General features: G+C 41.4%; 2 protein-coding genes across 3 annotated transcripts in view; one reads left to right on the forward strand and one right to left on the reverse strand.

Annotated features, from left to right (window-relative positions):
• The first annotated feature begins 3,231 nt into the window (after positions 1-3,231).
• Positions 3,232-15,055, forward strand: Klhdc2 (kelch domain containing 2). Of its 2 annotated transcripts, none has more exons than XM_090345044.1 (13): positions 3,232-3,629; positions 5,829-5,908; positions 7,796-7,913; positions 9,885-10,000; positions 10,268-10,349; positions 10,485-10,568; positions 11,715-11,795; positions 11,868-11,926; positions 12,237-12,346; positions 12,689-12,761; positions 13,873-13,960; positions 14,046-14,098; positions 14,747-15,055. In XM_090345044.1, exons 1-13 carry the CDS (start codon positions 3,477-3,479, stop codon positions 14,868-14,870), a joined length of 1,221 nt encoding a protein of 406 aa, XP_090201170.1. In that variant the 5' UTR covers positions 3,232-3,476; the 3' UTR covers positions 14,871-15,055. The 2 variants fall into 2 exon arrangements, with proteins under 2 accessions (XP_090201170.1, XP_090201171.1); XM_090345045.1 differs by lacking the exon at positions 3,232-3,629 and adding an exon at positions 4,214-4,384.
• Positions 15,056-16,813: 1,758 nt separating this feature from the next.
• Nemf (nuclear export mediator factor) overlaps positions 16,814-20,216 on the reverse strand; it is a 41,245-nt gene continuing 37,842 nt past the window's right edge. The window contains exons 29-33 of the mRNA XM_090345052.1: positions 19,866-19,898; positions 17,744-17,844; positions 17,615-17,658; positions 17,451-17,530; positions 16,814-17,256 (exon numbers count right to left, since the gene is read on the reverse strand). Coding sequence (XP_090201178.1) covers positions 17,179-17,256; positions 17,451-17,530; positions 17,615-17,658; positions 17,744-17,844; positions 19,866-19,898 — 336 coding nt within the window. The 3' untranslated portion in view covers positions 16,814-17,178. The remainder of the gene's footprint in view (positions 17,257-17,450; positions 17,531-17,614; positions 17,659-17,743; positions 17,845-19,865; positions 19,899-20,216) is intronic.

Genomic DNA, 20,216 nt, shown 5'->3' on the forward strand with positions numbered 1-20,216 from the left:
AAATAATCATGTCATTGGCCAGGCGAGGTGTGCATGGCTGTGATCCCTGATACTGGGGAGGGAGTTTGCTTTTTAAGTTTGGTCTGGATCTGAAAATTAAAGAAAAAAGGGCTTAAGGTTTTATTTAGGTAGCAGAGCCCTAGCAAGCTTGAGACTTGAGCCTCAAACACCACTAGTAAAACCAAACAAAGCACTATATATCTTGAGATAGTCTCTTAAGAGGGACTTGTGGCAGAAAATTGTGATCTTCATTTCACTCTGGAAATCTGGCTTTTAAGCCAAGGCTTCCATGCAATAGAAATTGTATGAGTTGCTGGAGGCAATTGTAAAGTTCCATGGGTGGTGCAGTATTCATTGCTCACATGAGTTCTCACCAGTCATGGCCTTGTAACTTTACTTCTGAACATTCCCTTATAGGCTGTTTCTAGGCTAGAACAGTTAATGGCTTTTTATCAGGTGGGTCACAAAATGTGTCTGGGATTTGGTTCCAAGGCAAAAGAATCTCAGAATGCTCTTCCAGTTGTTAGGACAGTTTCTTTTAAGGCATTATCAATTTTAATAGGATGTAATAAAGGGCACATCGAAACTGATGTACTGTTTTCCAAATGGTATCGCTGCACAAATGCCTTTTTTAAAAACCATATTAACTTATCATTAGAAGCTGAAAAATGTTAGAACTTCATATTGTTGGGTGCCACACAGTGATGTTTTCACTAATGTATTGTTTACATGCACCAGGAAAATTGATATAATTACTTTCTTAAATGTGTGGTAGAATCAATCAGTTGAACCTATATAGACATGGTGCTTTGTTTGAGAAGGTAATAAATTATTGATTTCAATTCTTTAATAGGCATAGTGGCACACTCCTGAAATCCTAGTACTCAAGAACCTGAAACAAAAGTGAGATCTAAACTCGCCAGCTAACCTCACCTAGTGAGACATTTCAAAAATCCCAAACAGAGGGGCCGGGAGTTTGGCCTAGTGGTAGAGTGCTTGCCTCGCATGCACGAAGACCGGGGTTCAATTCCTCAGTACCCCACATACATAGCAAAAAAAAAAAAAAGCTGGAAGTGGTACAGAGGCTCAAGTGATAGAGCTCTAGCCTTGAGAAAGTCCAAGGACAGTGCTCAGGCCCTGAGTTCAAGCCCAGTACTGGCAAAAAAAAAACCCCAAAAACCCAAACAGAAGGGGTGTGTCCCAGACCTCTTTGTTCAAGACTAACAATATTATCACTTGAGCCACAGCTCCACTTCCAGCTTTGTTCTGGGTTTAGTGAAGATAAGAATCTTATGGATTTTCCTGCCTAGGATGGCTTCAAACTGTATCCTCAGATCTCAGCCTCCTTAGCAGCTAGAAATATAAACCATCAAAACCTGGTTCGGAGCAGGGTGCGATGGCTCACGCCTGTCATCCTAGCTACTCAGGAGGCTGAGATCTGAGGATCAAGGTTTAAAGGCAGCCCAGGCACCAAAAGACCTGAGACTGTTATCTGCAATTAACCTCTACAAAACAGGAGTGGGACTTGGCTCAAGGGTTGGGCAGTAGCATGAGCTGAAGAGCTCAGGGACATCGCCCAGACCTAGGGGTAGGGCAGTAGCCTTGAGCCAAAGAGCTCAGAAACAGTGCCTAGGCCTAGTTCAAGCCCCATGACCCACAAACACTCCACCCCCCAAAAAAAACCTGGTTCAGAAATGAACTTTTAATAGGTCTATTTAGATGTTCTGTTTCTATTTTTTTTGTTGTTGTTGCCAGTCCTGGGCTTTAACTCAGGGCCTGGGCACTATCCCTGAGCTTTCTTTGCTCAAGGATAGCACTGTACCACTAGAATCACAGCAACACTTCTGGCTTCTCCATTTGCAAACTTTTGGTGTTTAAAGTCTCATGGACTTTCCTGTTCTAGCTAGTTTTGAACCAAGATCCTCACATCTCAGCCTACTGAACAGCTAGGATTATAGGCATGAGCCACTGGCAAACTTGGTATAAATAAGTTTCCTGTAAGGAACACAGAATTAAAAACAAGTCTTTTCTCACCCAGAAAACATAGAAGAGAAAGATGAGCTTTATTTGTTGAATAAACATTCAACCAATGTGATGCCCATCAAGAGTCTGAAAAGTCAAAGAAATGTGGCCCTTTTAAATAGCCAAGCAGAAGCAGCCTGATGTGCACATGTCCTCTAGTTCTCAGTCAGTCTCCAGAGCATCATCTGTCCTATGTGGTTCACCCTAGACGCACCTGGTAGCTTTAGCCAGAGGGACATGCTGGAAGCAAGCACCACTGAAGTTAGGCTCGCACTCCAAGCTTACCATCTAACCACTGTAAATCCACAACAGTCCAGAGATTCCATGAGAGCTTTGAAGAGCAAAGGAGAGTTACAGAAGACAGAGGAAGTGTCTTGACAGGCACTGGTTCTACCCACGGCGAGTGTGTGAGCAACGGAGAGAATGCCAGTGCAGAACGGAGCAGCCAAGGCCACCCGGGAACTGAGGTCACGCCCGGCGGGTGGGGGTCTTCCAGTGCGTTATGATGACAATTTCGGATTCTAGAGCGCGAGCCAACTCGAGGGTTTTTAAGGACGGCAAGGGTTGCACGCTTGACGTGAACCTAACCTCAACAGAACCGTTCTGGTGGAGAGCAAGGGCGTTTTCAACAGTTGCTTAACCGAATCCCCTCTTCTCTGCATGCAAACGGACACAGTGGCCGCAGCCCCGGAGTTGAAGGCTGCGAACCCTGGCGAGGACAGCCTGCCTTCGCTGTAGGGTGAAGATGCGGGGGAAAGACGGCGCAGGGCGACCTCCCGCCCGCCAGTCACACCGGGGATTCGGGAATCCAGGCCAGATAATAATTCGACCTGAAATGATAGAAAACAAAACGTGCGGACAGGACGAGCCTTCCTTCTCCATCCAAGTGGGCCAAGAACCGCCACCACGAAACCCCGGGCCCCGCCGAGCCAGCGGCCAGCGACCTCGCTACAGTCCCCGTCGGGACAAGTCCCCGAAAGGCGGGAAGACAACCGTTTCGGGGGAGAATCTACAGTTAAACCCCGCACGGCCCCCAACCTCCGGCAGGAGAACGGACGCCCGCGCCGCCCTCGCGTCCCCGCCCAGGCCCCGGGCGCAGTGGGTGGAGTCGCTCTGGGGGCGGGGCCAGGGGAACTTCCGGGGCGCGGCGGGTGACTTCCGGCCGCGGCGTAAACAAGCGAGGGCGCCGCTGGAGGCGGGGCCCTGATGTGAAGTGCGCGTAGCCGAAGGCGGCTACCTCGCGTCCAGCTGCCGTCCGGGGCCTGTCGCCGCTGTCCCCCGGCCCGGAACCCGGCGGCGGAGCGTCGCGCTCGGCCCAGGACGGCGGAGCCGCAGCGCGGGCTGCAGAGGCCCGGCCCCGCGCCCGCTGCCTCCGCGCATCTCTTTCCTCCTCCTTTGTCTTCTCCCGGCTCCCGGGCGCGGGCATTCTCCGTGCACTCGAGTGCGGCCTCAAGATGGCTGATGGCCACGAAGACCTGCGGGCGGACGACCTGCCCGGGCCAGCCTTCGAGAACTACGACGCCATGGAGCTCGCCTGCCCGGCCGAGCGCAGCGGCCACGTAGCGGTCAGCGACGGACGCCACATGTTCGTCTGGGGCGGTTACAAGGTCAGTGGCGGCCCGGCCGCCGGGCCTCCCCGCCGCGAGCCTCGGCCCGTTGGCGCCGGCCCCGACTAGGGGCCGCGATGTCGCGGGCCGGCGGGGAGAGAGGCCCCGGTGAGCCAGGGCCTTCGCTAGGGGGATCCGTGGTCTCGGAGTGGCAAGAACCCTGCAGGACTCCTCGGGGCTACGAACAAGACCGCAGCCCGCCTTCCCACTTGTGCCCGGTACAGCTGTAGCCCGGGCGGATGGCCGTCGAGCCATTGTTTGAGGGCCACCGGGCCGTTTTCCTTATGGTTTAAGCTCAGAGAGGACCGAAGTCCAGAAGAAATTTTCTATTAAATGGAGAAATTCCACCAGTTAACCAATAATAAACCTCCACAACCTACATCACTGGAGAGCGCAGTAGCTTTTTAGTTTAATTATCAACAGTGGAGTGAGTTAGCCAGTTTCTTTGTACCGCTCCTGGGAGGGCCTAGCCAGGGGTCTTCTACTACACACCAGTAACATATGTTCTCTTCTTTGGTTTGTAAGACCATCCCACGCACTCTACATTCTAGAATCTTATTTGCTGGGGTGCTCTGGTCCATTCTTACCAGATAACTTTTTAAGATGATCCCCGTTTGGGTTGTTTGCTACACCTGGGCCTGGTCTGGGCAGACTTGCTTCGTGTAGACCAAGTTTAGCTTGTGGTACAGTTCACCTGATCATCGTGGAGCATTTCTGATACCTGTCACCATGTTCCATTTGTTTTCACCACAAAAGTAGGTCTCTCCTGCCATTCAGAACCTGCAGTGTGAATGGGATATGGAAGGGGGAGGACAGATATGCCATGGCCTATCACATTGTATATACTTGTCTTGGAGCAATGCAGATCTTTTGATCAGTTATAGTTTACTAAGAATTCTATATGTAAAAAAATTAGCTTTAAGGGTATGGACTTTTCTTTGGGTTGTGGGGAAGGGTAAGACTGGCAGGGTGCAAGGTTTCTGATGGTAGGTTTGAGGTCCTGGATAGTTAGGGCAAGGGGGAAGGGTCATTATTACTGAGTGAAGAAGGTGGTTCCCAGAGAAAAGTTTTCCTTCTCACTTTGGCTGAAACCCTGGGAGTATGCAGGGGAAGTCCTTGAAGTTTCAAATAAACTAGCTGGAGCTGCTTTCCTCCCCCAAGCCAAGCAGGTTTACTCCAGGTCAGCCAGCTGTGTCCCTCTTTTCCCCTGTCACTTCATCATTGGTGGTGTAGAAAGAAGTGTTTACATGCTCAGCTGCTCTGTTTCTGTATGTTTAATACTTGAGCTTACTGGAGTCTTACCTGCTTCACAGAGAATTGCAGTTTATTGTTTACTGACATAATTCAATGAACAATAAGTGAACAAAGAAGGATCAGAAGCTGAAAATATCAGGCAGTTGTCAAGGCTAGGACAAACTACAGATTCCTGGTACCATCACTGCTTGCTAAGTAACAAGTAACTTACAACCTCTTTGGAAACTAAAACTATTTTCTACTTCTGTTACTGTGTGGACTAGATAAAGCAGTTTATGGCATGCAGTGTGTTATATGGTAAGCTCAGACTTTGTTAAGACTCAGTACCTGAAGGGAAATGAAACGGAACCTGTACTTAGCATGAAGACTTTCTCTGTATTTGTGCCCTTTTGCTTGTCAGTGAGCAGATAGGAGGAAAGTTTGGTTAGAAGACCACATGTTGGGCCAGGAGTTTGGCCTAGTGGTAGAGTGGTAGGGTTCGATTTGTTGGTACCACATACATAGAAGCAGCCAGAAGTGGTACTGTAGCTCAAGTGGTAGCGCTCTAGCCTTGAGAACCAAGGACAGTGCTTAGGCCCTGAGTTCAAACCCCAGGACTGGCCAAAAAAACAACAAAAACCATATGTATGCTAGCCTGGGTCAGCACTTTGAAGTCTGCTGATTGTGGACACAGATCATCTCTCCTGAAGGGGATGCAACTGAAATTTGGTGTATGGACTGCTCAGGAAATAGTAGTCTTTGACTTTTTGCATCAAAAGTTTTAATTAAGAGCTGTCTGTGTTAAGCTTGTGGCATGGGTTCAGGAAGATTGCATTTCATGTAAGTATATGAGACTTAACCCTTTGTAGCTACTTTCACAATATCTCCAGTAAAATATGAGAAGTATACAATGTCTTCTTAAGAATACCAGTTACTTATATTTGCAATTTTTCTGATTATTCATAGAGCAACCAGGTGAGAGGCTTATATGACTTTTACCTGCCTAGAGAAGAACTATGGATCTACAACATGGAGACTGGGAGATGGTAACTGGAAATTATAGGGGCCTTAAAAAAAAATCAAATAGTTTGGCCTAGTGGTAGAGTTCTTGCCTAGCACGCATAATCACTGGGGTTCGATTCCTTGATACCACATACATGGAAAAAGCTGGAAGTGATGCTGTGGCTCAAGTGATAGGGCTCTAGCCTTGAGAAAGTCCAAGGACGGTGCTCAAGCCCTGAGTTCAAGCCAGGACTGGCAGAAAGAAAAAAAAGATCAAGGTTACAAAGAAAAATGTTGAAAACCCAGTTAATGAATAAAAATTCTGTAATTAAGGATGCCACACTGGTTTTGAAAACAGTGATCTGACTTAACTTGACTGCTAAGCTAGTTTTTTTTTTCCCTTTTAGATATAGTTTAGTAATTACGTGATTCTTTTGTGACCTAAAAAGAAATTACTATTCTAGAATTTGTCAAGTACTAAGTAATAGAGGCTTCAGATCCTGGAATAGGGAGATGATAAAGATCCTGTGTATTTCTTAAAAGACGTTGAGTCTTCTGTTGCATCTTGAATAAAGAAGGATTTTGTTAGTAACTGTTACATTTCAGATGGCTTAGAACTTTTATCTACTCAAAAGAAAGTTCTGTGAGAATCTAAAAAAAAGAAAACAAAAGCTATGTTCTGGGCTGAAGATGTAGCTCATTGATAAGAGTGTTCATGTAGCATGTACAAGGTCTTAGATTTAAATAGTATGTTCTATTTACAAAAAAAAAGAGCTTAAATTGTCCTTTATATAAATTAGGAATAATCAGAAAACCTTTTGCCAGTCTCACAACTGGAAGTCAGGAATATTACTAGTAGAAATGTTTCTCAAGATTTTGGTTGGGTTAGTAAAGTTGGGGGATTTACAAAGCAATCCCACCATTGTTTGTTTTGGGAGAACTTTGCGCTTCAGTATTTTATTGATTGTAAATATCAAAACTGGAATAGTTGTACTTAGTAGTAAAATCAAATAGCAAATTGGTGTCAGTATGAGCCGTTTGCTTAATCTGCAGAACTGGTAGTTTATAATTAACACAGTGTTCCCTTACGTAAGTAATTCTACATATTTCTTAAAATTGAGTTAAATCAGTTGAGTGCTGGTGGCTAATGCCTGTAATCCTACCTATTCAGGAATTGAGATCCCAGCATGGAAGCCAGCCAGCGCAGGAAAAAAAAAAAATCTGTGAGAGAGTTATCTCCAATTAATGGCCAAAAGAAGCCAGAAGTCAAGCTGTGGCTCAAGTGGTAGTGCTAGCTAGCCTTGAGCACAAAAAATCAGACACAGTGTCCAGACCCTGAAGTCCTGAGTTGAAGTCTGAGGATGTGCACACACAAAATTAAGTTAGTCAAAGATTAAGAGACCGTTATACCTGTCAGTTTGAGTAAAGGACCTTGAATTGTCAGGGCTAAGACTTTTTCCCTTTGGTTTCCTGGCATAAAAAACAAACAAACAACAAAACACCACCAACAAAACAAAACAGAAGGGCCAGGAGTTTGGCCTAGTGTAGTAGAGTATTTGCCTAGCATGCATAAAGGTCCGGGTTTGATTCCTTGGTACCACATACATAGAAAAAAGCTGGAAGTGGTGCTGTGGCTCAAATGGTAGAGCTCTAGCCTTGAGAAAAGTCAAGGACAGCGCTCAGGCCCTGAGTTCAAGCCCCATGACTGGCAAAAAAAAAAAAAATCCACTCAGTTGCGGCTCTTCTTTTTCTTTCCATTTATTATGAAGATATAAGTAGAAAACTTAGTTCATCTTTGCATTTTTAAAAATTATCTAGGCGCTGTCTCTGAGCTCTTCAGCTCAAAGCTAGTGCTCTACCACTGGAAACACAGCGCCACTTCCAAATCTTTGCATTTCTTTTTGTGAATCTTAATTTTCCCTATCTCCCAGGAAAAAAATTAACACTGAAGGTGACGTTCCTCCTTCTATGTCAGGAAGCTGTGCTGTATGTGTAGATAGAGTGCTGTACTTGTTTGGAGGACACCATTCAAGAGGCAATACAAATAAGGTTAGTGCTTGTTCAGGATTCCAGTTCAAAGCAATTTTATTCTATTGCAAACCTCAAAATTTAAAAGTTAGCCTTACGCAAAGAATGTTCATGTTATTTTATCCATTATTCTGTATTTACCTAGGCCTTAAAAAAAAATCAACTTTCATTGACTACTTGTGTGCAATCGCTTCGTAGATTTTCTTTGCTCTGTTCCCTTAAAGCTTCTTGTTGTTTTAGAACCCCCAAGTGTTAGGTTTAGTGTTTGTATACTAAAGACACTTTAAAAAGAACATCACAAGACCACGAGTTTGGCCTAGTGGCCTAGCATGCACGAAAACCTGGGTTCAATTCCTTGGTACTACATACGTAGAAAAGGCTAGAAATGGTGCTTTGGCTGAAGTGGTAGAGCGCTAGCTGCGAGAAAGCCCAAAGACAGTGCTCAGGCCTAGAGTTCAAGCCCCAGGACTAGCAAAAAACAAAAGGAAAAAAGAATATCATAGACATAAGGGTGACAAGGAGTCATGAAGGAAAGGAGAAATACAGGTCTGGAATACTGTTGCCTAAGGCACTGCTCTTCAAGTTTTGTATGTATGTGTATATGTGTGTGTGTGTATATCTATACACATACACACATTTTTTTTTTCCCTGAAATAAAAAAGATGTCAGGCCAGTGAGAAAAGTTTCAGAAAGGTCTATGTGACACTGGTAGACACCTTTCAGTTCATTTATTTGGCAACTTATATGCTGAGTACTTAGGAGAACACTGGAGACTGATGAATGGTAGTCTCACATTCTAGAAGGGACACATGTAAGTATATCTCATTGAGAGATACATGAAACCTGGCACACAGTGATAACTGTAAATTTTATTGGCTTTGAAAGAATCCTTGTCATTGGGTTTGTGAGGACTAGGGAGTAGAATAAGGAAAGTATTCACCAAGAGGCAATACTTGAAGTGAATTATAAAATAGAAAGGGTGCCTCATGGTACTGTGAGAGGAATATTTGTTGGCATGTGGGCTACAGACCACTTTAACAAATGTAGTTCTTATTTTGTCAGTCATAGGATTTGAACTCTGGGTCTAGGCGCTGGCGCTAAGCTCTTTAGCTCAATGCTACCACCCTACTTCTGTGCCTGGATGTTGTCCCTGAGCTCTTCAGCTCAAGGCTACTCCCTACCTCTTAAGCCACACAACCACTTCAGATTTTGTAGTGGTTAATTGGAGACAAAGAGTCTCATGGTCTTTAGTGCCTGGGCTGGCTTTGAATCACGGTCTTCATCTCTCAGCCTCCTGATTGATTTTATTTTTATGTATTAGTCTGCTTAAGATTGCAATTGAAGAAAGGTTCTGTGTCCAAAAGATTTCTGGCTATAGTTGAGCCAAGAGGAAGAAAAATAACTGACACAACTTGAAGAAACTTAGGTGAGGAGAGAAGCTGTGGGTGAGTGGTCGCCACACCAGAGCATGTAGATTCAGCTGATAGGAAGCCTGGGTGTCTCAGGGAAGGTGTGTGTGCGTGTGTGTGTGTGTGTGTGTCCTTTGGAAGATGACAGGAAACCATAGGAGGATGATAGGAGAATTAAGTAAATGAGTAGAGTAATTTTCAGTACTGACTTTAGCTCCTACAATTAAGTTAAATTGATTTCAAAGGTAAAAATGTGTGAGCCTAGTCCTTTTGTTAGTATGGTCCTAACACAGCTCTTATCTAAGACGAATGCAAGATAAGTAGCTTGTGCCAGGATGTACGTGAACATATTGATGACTCCTGGTTGTGAAAGTGGCAATGAAAGAATCTTACAGTGTTATTAGTGGTTTAGGCACTGTACATCCTGTCACAACTGATCTTGAACCAAACCAGTCTGCAGTCACAATTACAGTACTGCTAACTTTAATGGTACTTTTTATCATAAATCAATAGTAAAATTAAATGGTAATGCTGTATTTCTGTCACATATACCAAGTCTAACTGAAACCATTGTTTCTGACAGTTTTACATGCTAGATTCAAGGTCTACAGACAGAGTATTACAGTGGGAAAGAATTGATTGCCAAGGAATTCCTCCATCATCTAAGGACAAACTTGGTGTCTGGGTATATAAAAACAAGTGAGTTACTATAGGTTTTGGTTTTTATGGGGAAAGTAGTTTACTATTCAAGTATCTTAGTCAGGGGCCATTATAAGCATAAAACGTATCTTATAGATTTCAAAAGGCTTAACTAATACATGAAAGCATTTAACACGTAAGAGTGTTAGTTAAACAAGTATTTTCATAGGTTCAAGTATATCACTTCAATTTATACCATGTCAAAAATTTTAATGTCCTAGCTTGTAGATGTTTCAATAATTAATATTTTGGTTCTTCACTGAACAGGTTAATATTTTTTGGAGGATATGGATATTTACCTGAAGATAAAGTGTTGGGAACTTTTGAATTTGATGAAACATCTTTTTGGGTAAATGAAATTTCGTATTTTCCTACTTAGTATATTGACATGCATTTTTTACACTTGTTAGTAGTTCTGCTTTTTCCTTGTTAATCAGACAAAAGCTGTATAACTTGTAAAATAACACACGATTCTTTTCTGTAGAATTCAAGTCATCCAAGAGGATGGAATGATCATGTACATATCTTGGACACTGAAACATTTACCTGGAGCCAGCCCATAACTACTGTGAGTTACTGGAGAATAATAAAGAAGACAGATACCCCAAAGTTGGGACTTAGTGTAAAACTTACTTTCAGTGCTGTAAACATTATAGTTGATGTTGATTATGTAACTTGACATAGGGAAAGGGAGGGAAGAATGGGGGAGAACAGTGGAAAGAGTGACATAGATCAAATGCATTTGTACATTGTACTCTTCCCTCTCCTCTCCACCCCCAGTCCTGGGCTTGACCTCAGGGCCTGGGCACTGTCCTTGGACACTTTTTCCTCCAGGTTAGGGCTCTGCCACTTGAGTCACAGTGCCACTTCTGGCTTTTTCTGTTTATGTGGTTCCGGGGAATCCAACCTAGGGCTTCATGCATGCTAGGCGAGTACTCTACCACTAGGCCAAGATGCACTGTACTCTTAACCTGACTGGAATTAAACCTCTTTGTACAAATACTTAAAAAAAACAAACAAACAAAAAAACCCTGTAGCTGCCAGGCACTGGTGGCTCACGCCTGTAATCCTAGCTACTTGGCTGAGATCTGGAGACTGCCATTCAAAGCCAGCCCTGGCAGAAAAGTCTGTGAGACATTCATCTCCAATTAACTACTCAGAAAAAGCTTGAAGTGGCATTGTGGCTCTAGTGGTAGAGTGCTAGCTTTGAACACAGATAGATAGTATCCAGGCCCTGACTTCAAGCCCTAAGATTGGTTAAAAAAAAAAAAAAAAATCAAACAGAACTCCAGCCTTCATTATTTGCCAAGGAATTAGAACAAAGAAAAGGAACTCCACATCTAACCCTTCATGGTGGCTGTAACTTTTAGTAATTAGACAAGTTATTTAGCTTCAGATTGGAACTTAAGTTGAAGGTTAGATTTCTTTTTCATGACACAGATATTAATTAATTAATTTTTTGGGTCATGAGGCTTGAACTCATGGGCCTGGGTGCTGTCCCTGAGCTCTTCCGCTCAAGGCTACTGGCCTAACCTTGAGCTAAGCCCTACTTAACAAAACTATGATTCTCAGTTGTGATAGATTTTACTATTGCCGTTATCTAGAATAGTCTGTACTTCTGCTATTAAAGCTCAAATATCTGGCATAATCTTATCCTATTGTACTGTTATAAAAATATACTTATTTATTAGAATACTTTGCAATTTCCTAATAGGGTAAAGCACCTTCACCTCGTGCTGCCCATGCATGTGCAACTGTTGGAAACAAAGGCTTTGTGTTTGGTGGCAGATATCGAGTGAGTATGAGAACAACTTTAATGACTCTCTTTTGGATCCTTTAAAACAGCTAACTACTTATCCTTTTTTAGGATTCTAGAATGAATGATCTTCACTTTCTTAATCTGGATACATGGGAGTGGAGTGAATTGTAGGTATCATTTTATTTAATTAGGCACATTTTTGAAGAATTCCAGATTTGTTTCCTTTTATTTCCTATTAGTGTAAAATGAAATGTGCTTAAATTTTCTGTAATCATGGATAGGCTCCTTAAGGAAACAAATGTATTTTTATTTCTAGTTACATACTTGTGTGCCTGGTACAGCACATGCTAAATGTCAGTACCAAAAAGCCCTTTTCCTAATGATTCCATATTATTTTTGAAAGAAAACTTCAGTATTCAATATGTATTAAACAGCAGCTTTTACTCACAGACATTTTAACTTAGCTATTGTTTCCAGAATACCACAAGGCATTTGTCCAATTGGCCGATCATGGCACTCGCTCACACCAGTCTCTTCAGATCATCTTTTTCTGTTTGGAGGATTTACCACTGATAAGCAACCATTGAGTGAGTCCTTTAACCATATGTATTTACATATAAACATGTACGTTTTACATAAATTAATGTGATGTATTTATACATCTACAAATAATAAATTACTGAAAATGAGTGTTTTAGATGTCTATGGGATTTTTTTTTTCTTTTAGACATCTTTCCCAATAAAAGTATGATGATCTGGAGCAATTAAATGCCCTGCTGGAGGGAAGGCTTGCTTCACTAACACAGGGATGGTGGTGGCGGTGGTTATGGCCCAGTTTTCTGTCTTTCTTGCTAAGGCTATGCACTTTAAATGTCAATTTCATATATATAGAATAGACATTTCATAGGTATTTCTTTTGATTTAACTAGGTGATGCCTGGATTTACTGCATCAGTAAAAATGAATGGATGCAATTTAACCATCCCTATACTGAGAAACCAAGGTATGAACCACTGGAAAGGTAACGAATGAGATTCCCGATAAACAGGACTGGTAAGAACTGAAGGTGTGCGACAGGATATCATCCTGGAGAAATTTTGCTGTTCACCAAGGCTTACTACAGTTCTTCTGAAAGAAAAGTAAAACAGCCAGGCACAGTGGCTCACACCTGTAATCCTAGCTGCTCAGGAGGCTGAGGTCTGAGGATCAAGGTTCAGAGCCAGCCCTGGCACAGAAGGACCTGAGACTCCAGTTAACCTCTAGAGAACTGGGAAGTGGGGCTTGGCTCAAGGATAGGGCTGGTAGCCTTGAGCTAAAGAGCTTAGGAACAATGTCCAGGCCCAGGGGTAGGGCTGGTGGCCTTGAGCTGAGGAGCTCAGGGACGGCGCCCAGGCCCAAAGTTTAAGCCCCATGACCCACAAAAAAAAATTAAAAAAAAAAAAAAATTATTACCCCCATATCAGCCCAAGCCACAAACTGTTGCTTAGATTTTACAGTAGCACTGTAAATTGTCAAACAGCAAAACTACCTTTTAAAAACATCTGCTAGGCACTAATAACTTATTTCTATTAACTTAAAAGATTACAAGCAATGATACATTCATCATTGGTAGAACATGTAGAGATAAAGAACATATGTACATATGTGCGTTTGTATTTTTTCCCCAAGCTTCTAATCATGCCATGGACCTCACATGGTACAAATAAGTCTTTCCATAGAACCATCAGTCTTTGATAATTTACTAAAGTAGAGCTTTTACCATCCCTCAGTGTTCTGTGCAAAGCTAAGTGGCGTGACTAGTAAAAGAGGAAAGGGAACATACTCCACAATTCTCCTCTTTTTTAAAAAACTAACGGACCTAGAAAGCATAGTTTAGTTTACATCCTTCGTTACGTAACTATGGATTATATCAGCGATAAAATAATATCCAGATAAAATAACGATTTTTCTAGCTATTTTGTAATAACATGTAAGATTCCTTAAGATTTTCTCAGCACATTTGCTCTGAACTATAAGATCTCTAGCTTTATTTCACCACCCCTACCCTATACTGTAAAGCAGTCAATTTAGTTTTTTTGGTGATTTGAGATTCAAGTTTTAATTTTTAAAAACAGGTTATGGCATACAGCTTGTGCCAGTGATGAAGGAGAAGTAATCGTTTTTGGTGGGTGTGAGAACAATCTGCTGGTCCATCACAGAGCAGTAAGTATACCACTTGATACTGCTATGGAAACTTACTTGTGTGAAGTACTTCCTCGGTAATATATTCTTCATCTCTGCTTTTTAGGCCCACAGTAATGAGATACTTATATTTTCAGTTCAGCCAAAGTCTCTTGTGCGGTAAGTAACTTTACTTGGTACTTCAACACTGTTACCAAACCAGGTTTATGGATTACTTAAAGGTAACAGTGAGGCTTCACTGAAGTAACTAGTTTTTAGAGGTTTTAGCTCAGTGTTGGTGGCTCATACCTGTAATCCTAGCTACTAAGGAGGCTGAGATTAGAAGCTCATGGTTCAAAGCTAGCCTTGAGCAGCAAAGTGTTGGAAGGATTTAATATTGATAAGACACTAAGTGACTTGATTAGAAATTCTTACCTGTAATTAACCACCATAAAGTTGTATTAGAGTGAGTATGTGGCCCAGTGGGTAGAACGCCTGTTGTGAGTGGAATCAAACCAAATAAGAATATAAGGTCCTGGGTTCGAGTACTGTAACACCACACACATAAACAAAAGGCTTTAGTTTAGCATTGTGCTGGTGGTTTATGCCTATAATCCTACTCAGGAGATCAGAGATTTAGAGGATCATGGTTCAAAATTAGTCCAGTTAACTATAAGCTGGAAGTGGGGCAGTGGTTCAAGTGGTAGAGAACTAGCCCAAGCCCTGAGTTCAAGCCCCACGACTGACAAAATAAATAAATAAACACTTGAAAGTTAAAGTACTTCTAAATACTAAAGTAATATTTTCTCTTTCCTTGTCTACTTTCAGGTTAAGCTTAGAAGCAGTCATTTGTTTTAAAGAAATGTTAGCTAACTCGTGGAACTGCCTTCCAAAACACTTACTTCACAGTGTTAATCAGAGGTTTGGTAGTAACAACACTTCTGGATCTTAGGCTTCAAAGATAAAGCCTCTGATCAACGTGCATGGACAACCATCCTGTAATCATCGCAGAGTGGCTTCATTTGTATAATTACATTCATTGTTGTAGTTTGCAGCTTTTTGGTTTTAATGTGCATGTGAATGGCCTAGAAAATCTATTTTTGTGTCTAAAGTTTACAATAAACATATTTAACACTATTGTCTTGTAGCAACAAAAAGAAAATGTTTTGGCTTTTTTTTTTTTGGCAAGGTATAGGGCTTGAACTCAGGGTCTGCGTGCTGTGCTGTCCCTAAGCTTCTTTACTCTAAGCCAGTGCTCTACAACTTTAAGCTAGAGTTCCAGTTCTGGTATTCTGGTGGTTATTTGGAGATAGTTTTATGGATTTTCCTGCCCAGGCAGGCTTTGCACTGCAATCCTCAGATCTCGGCCTCCTGAGTAGCTAGGATTACAGGTGTGAGCCACCGTGCCCAGCAGTGCTTTGACTTTTTGTCCTAAGAATAGTTATTATATTTCTGTTTTGATTACTTTTGGATATATATATATCTACAGAAATATAGACAACAATTTTACTGTGAGGGCTGGGAATGTGCCTTAATGGTAGAGTGCTTGCCTAGCATGCATGAAGGCCTGTGTTTGATTCCTCAGTACCACATATAATAGAGCTGGAAGTAGTGCTGTGGCTCAAGTGGTAAAGGGTTGGTCTTGAGCAAAAAAAGTTTAGGGACAGTGCCATGAGTTCAAGCCCCAGGGCTGGCCAAAGGGAAAAAAAAATGGGGCCAGGACTTTGGCCTGGTGGTAGAATGCTTCCCTACCATGCACAAAGACCTGGGTTCAATTCCTAGGTACCACATACATAGAAAAGGCCAAATGTGGTACTGTGGCTTAAGTGGTTGAGCTCTAGACGTGAGAAAGATCAAGGACAGTGCTCAGGACCTCAGTTCAAGCTCCAGGACTGACAAAAAAAAATGCTGAAAGTTTTATTGCAAAAAAATTTTATTTAAACTCTAATTATATATCATAGTATCCTCATTTTTTTTTGGTCAGTCCTAGGGCTTGAACTCTGGGGGTCTGGGTGTTGTCTCTGATCTCTTCAGCTTAGGGCTACCTCCTTACCCCTTGAGCCACAGCGCCACTTCCAGTTTTCTAGTGATGAATTCTGGTTTTCTGGTGGTTAATTGGAGATAGTTTTATGGATTTTCCTGCCCAGGCAGCCTTTGAACTGTGATCCTCAAGATTCAGCCTCCTAAGTAGCTAGGATTGCAGGTGTGAGCCACCATGCCCAGCACTTGGTATTTTTTTTTTTACATTTAAGTGGTGAGCTATAGTCCATAGGAGACCAACAACTGTAACAATACCTTGACTTCAATGCATTGGTATCGGAGTTGGGACAGTGGTCTTGTTGACTACAGGTATCCATTCAGTTAAAAATTTTGTGGCTCATAAAGGGATAAAAATAATGTATGAATTCTCCATTTTGATAGGAAACAGGAAGAGAAGGCTGGCTAGGTCAGGAGACTTGAGTGGTAAGCCTTCTTATACTATAGGTTAAATATACTTCATAAAATACTATTAAAAGAAGCCAGGCGCCGGTGTCTCATCCATCTCTCAGGATCAAGGTTCAAAGCCAGCCATAGCACAAAAAAATCTGTGAGACTCTTTATCTCCAACTAACCAACACAAAACCAGAAGTGGTGCTGTATCACAAGTGGTAGAGCACTAGCCTTGAACTGAAGAGCTCAGGGCACAGCGCCCAGGCACTGAAGGAGAATACGGGAAGAACACCAAGTACAGATATATAAATCCATGGAGATGATGAATATCAGTTTGTTCTAGGTTTTCTCTATCATGGTAATTACTAGTACTTTCTACAACTGGCCTATATTTTTGCAATGTTTTGAAGAGATAATTCTAATATTTAAGTGCTCCCCCAACAACAACAACAAAAACCCTTGTAACAGCTTGTAATATGTATATATTAGGTATTATGTACAGTTGACCACCAAGTCATTTTAAGCAGTTGACCCACTTCAATGTCTTTACATCATGAAATGAATATTTAGTACTGAAATATCAAGCTAAGGAGAACACATGTATAGTATTTAACTTTTCACAAATTCCACAAGTAGGATTTCAGGAAATCCTATCATAGACAGTGTTTCTTCTATATAAAATTGGAGGAAAAAAGAATTAAGTTCTTTTTGAGACTATAGCAAGGCAATTAATTCATTTTAAATGTGGAAGTCCTGTTAACATGGCGATTTCATCTTTGAAGTTCAAAAAGGCTATAAAATTGACTCGTCGCAAATACTGTAGGATTTTGCTATTTCCTTTTTATACTCAGAAGATGGGGTGCAGACACTTTCACTTTGCCAGGAATGTTTCTTGATAAATCTGTGTCCTGAGAAAAGAAAATTACTGAATACCTTATATAGTAAATCATGTTTAAGACAAGTGTATCTTCTGTCAAAAAAAAAATCTCCAATATTATTTTATTGCTTCTATTAAGCACTTTCTACCAAAAAACAAAAAACAATCACTAATATCTTTAAATTATACCATCAATCGCCACAGCGTTCTGGAAGAAAACTTTACCTTTACACTACGAAACAAGTCTTTTTCTCTGGCTGTTGCGTCTCTGGAATGCATGAAACTACTCAAGGCTGTTTTTGCAGCTGAAAATAGAAAACAGAAAAATCTACTTCTGGTCCACTTACTGAACTGTTTAAAAATCACAACTCAAAAAAAAGTTAGAATACCTTTTCCCTTTTTTTGAACTCCAGGAGTAAGTTTCACTTTATACCTGTAAAAAAAATCGTGAGTTACTAAATTTCTACACAAATTTAAAAAAATAGCCAACTATTCTCAGCAAACTAATGGTGACTTACTTATAGTTTGCCATAGCAGTATAAGGGGCACATATTGGAATGGCAAACAATAGTATGTCTTCAGGGTGTGGCTGCCCTGTCAAAGAATCTAAGAGATATTCCTAAAAAAGAGGAAAATAAAAACCATTATAAAACATTACTAATAATTTGTAGCAACCTTACAAAAGAAAAACTCTAGGGGAAGGGCTGAGAATGTAGCTCAGTGGTACAAATGCTTATCTGTATAGGCTTGAATGTGTGAGGCTAACAGTTCAATCCCCAGTGCCTTAAAACAAAAGGGAAAACTCAAACACTGCCCCAAATCACCTGGATATATGTTTATCCTTTTCTGATAGACATATAATGTAAACTGATAAAACTCTCATAGTCTCAAAATGAGTTAAGTAAGTGGGTACTAGTGGCTTGCACCTGTTATCCTAGCTACTCGGGAGGCTGAGACCTGAAGAAAACAGTTCTAAGCTGGCCCGGGAAGAAAAGTTCCCATGAGACTTATCTCCATGAGACTCAAAAACGGTAAGTGGCGCTATGGCTCAAGTGGTAGAGCCCTAGAAAGAGGCTCAGGAACAGCAGCCAGGCTCTGAGTTCAAGCCCCACACCAAAAAAATAAAACTGAGTAATCTTATGTACTATTTATGTGTTACAATTTTACCTAGAATAATCAGTAATGAGAAAGGCAGGGAAAAAAAAAAAACCTTACTTGCTATTATCCAACTTGGAGAAAGCTACTGTGGGTTAAAATAATACAAAGAAATTTTATTCTATTGCATGGAAATGTAATCGTACTCCCCCATCTCCCTGCATTGGTAGTAATGGGGTTTGAACTCAGCCCCACACTTGCTGGGCAGTCATTCTGCTGAGCCTTGGCTCCAGCCCTTTAATGTTTGGCTCCAGCCCTTTAATGTGCTAATTATTGATTGATTGATTGATTGATTGCCAGTCCTGGACTTGAGCTCAGGGCCTGAGTACTGTCCTTGGACTTTCTCAAGGCTAGAGCTCTACCACTTGAGCCTCAACACCACTTCCGGGATTTTTCCTATATATGTAGTACTGAGGAATCGAACCTGGGTCGTCGTGCATGCTAGGCAAGCACTCTACCACTAGGCCAAACTCCAGGCACTTAATGTGCTAATTTTTTAAAAGAATTGTGGGAGGGGACTGCCCTCCAGAAGACTGTATAGTTCACTCTTTAACTGTTCTTCAGAAAAAAAATGAAGCTTCCCCCCCCCCCCCCGCCCCCCAGCACCTGAACTCATGGCCGGGACATTGTCCCTGAGCTTTATCAAGGTTAGCGGTCTACCACTTGAGCCACAGCACCACTTCTGGTTTCTTCTGTGTATGTGGTACCAAGGAATCAAACCCAGGGCTTCTGGCATGCTAGGAAAGCACTCTACCATTAGGTATACTTCCCAGCTCTCAAGCTTCTTTAGAGTTCTTAGTAGTAGGCTAAGAGATTACCTTATTTATCAACATAAACATAAATTTAAGACTGGAGTCTTGATGCTGAACTGTAACAGTTGGTTATTTTTGCCATAAACTTTTCTAAGTCCTCTATGTTTCTCAAAACAATACAACAAGCAGAGTTCTAGGTATTAACACATAGTAAAGGATAATAGTTTGAGAAATCCAAAGGCATAACTTCTCCGAAGAACTAATGTGCTGTTGGATCATACTACCAGGAAGTGGAAAAATGTTTCAGGAGTAGGCAAAGGAATGGAAGAAGGTAAACAAATGTAGTCATACTCAATGTACATTATATAAAAACAAACTATGTAACTTGAGTATTGGAATGGGAGGTGGGGAAATGAGAAAAACGAAGGGGTGACATCTACCATGAAGCACTGCACTCACTCATAAACTGACTTACTGAATGTAACTCCTTTTGACAACTACTTTAAAACAAAACTCTCTTGATAAGGATAATAGGATTAAACAAGACACAGAGGAGAAGGAAGCTCAGGAAACAAGTGTTTTCAAGTTCTTAGAGAATTCAAACCCATAAAGTTTGACTCCAGACAAGACTGCAGTTAGTTCTTATTGTTTTGCTTTTATAAAAAACACCAAATATTCTGGGAAAGGATTGCAAGGAGGTGTTGTAGTAGAAATCCCAATATAGAAATCATACCTCATTTCCTTGTTGATCCGCATCTTGCTCTTCCTGTTCCAAACAAAAATTTAAAACAGCTATGAAGTTCCATATTATTAAGTGAAAAGAACAAACAGTGTAAGACTGTCCCATCTAACATATAGGAGAGGGACCCCTAGGCTACATTATTCAGTGTTCTGAGACTGAAGTAGATTACTATTGTGCTTAATATTTCTGAGAGGGATAACAAAGAAAAAAATTCTCTGAAGTGGCAGAGGCAGATGTTGTAGGATCAATGTAAAATGACAACTGATTTTGCTAGTTTGCCAAAAGAAAATAAAATGGACAGTTCTGATGAACAGAACGCTTACAATTTTTTTTAATTTTTTG

The sequence above is a fragment of the Megascapheus bottae genome, chromosome 14 (assembly GCF_031878675.1).
Source record: "Megascapheus bottae isolate mThoBot1 chromosome 14, mThoBot2.hap1, whole genome shotgun sequence".
Classification (NCBI taxonomy): domain Eukaryota; kingdom Metazoa; phylum Chordata; class Mammalia; order Rodentia; family Geomyidae; genus Megascapheus; species Megascapheus bottae.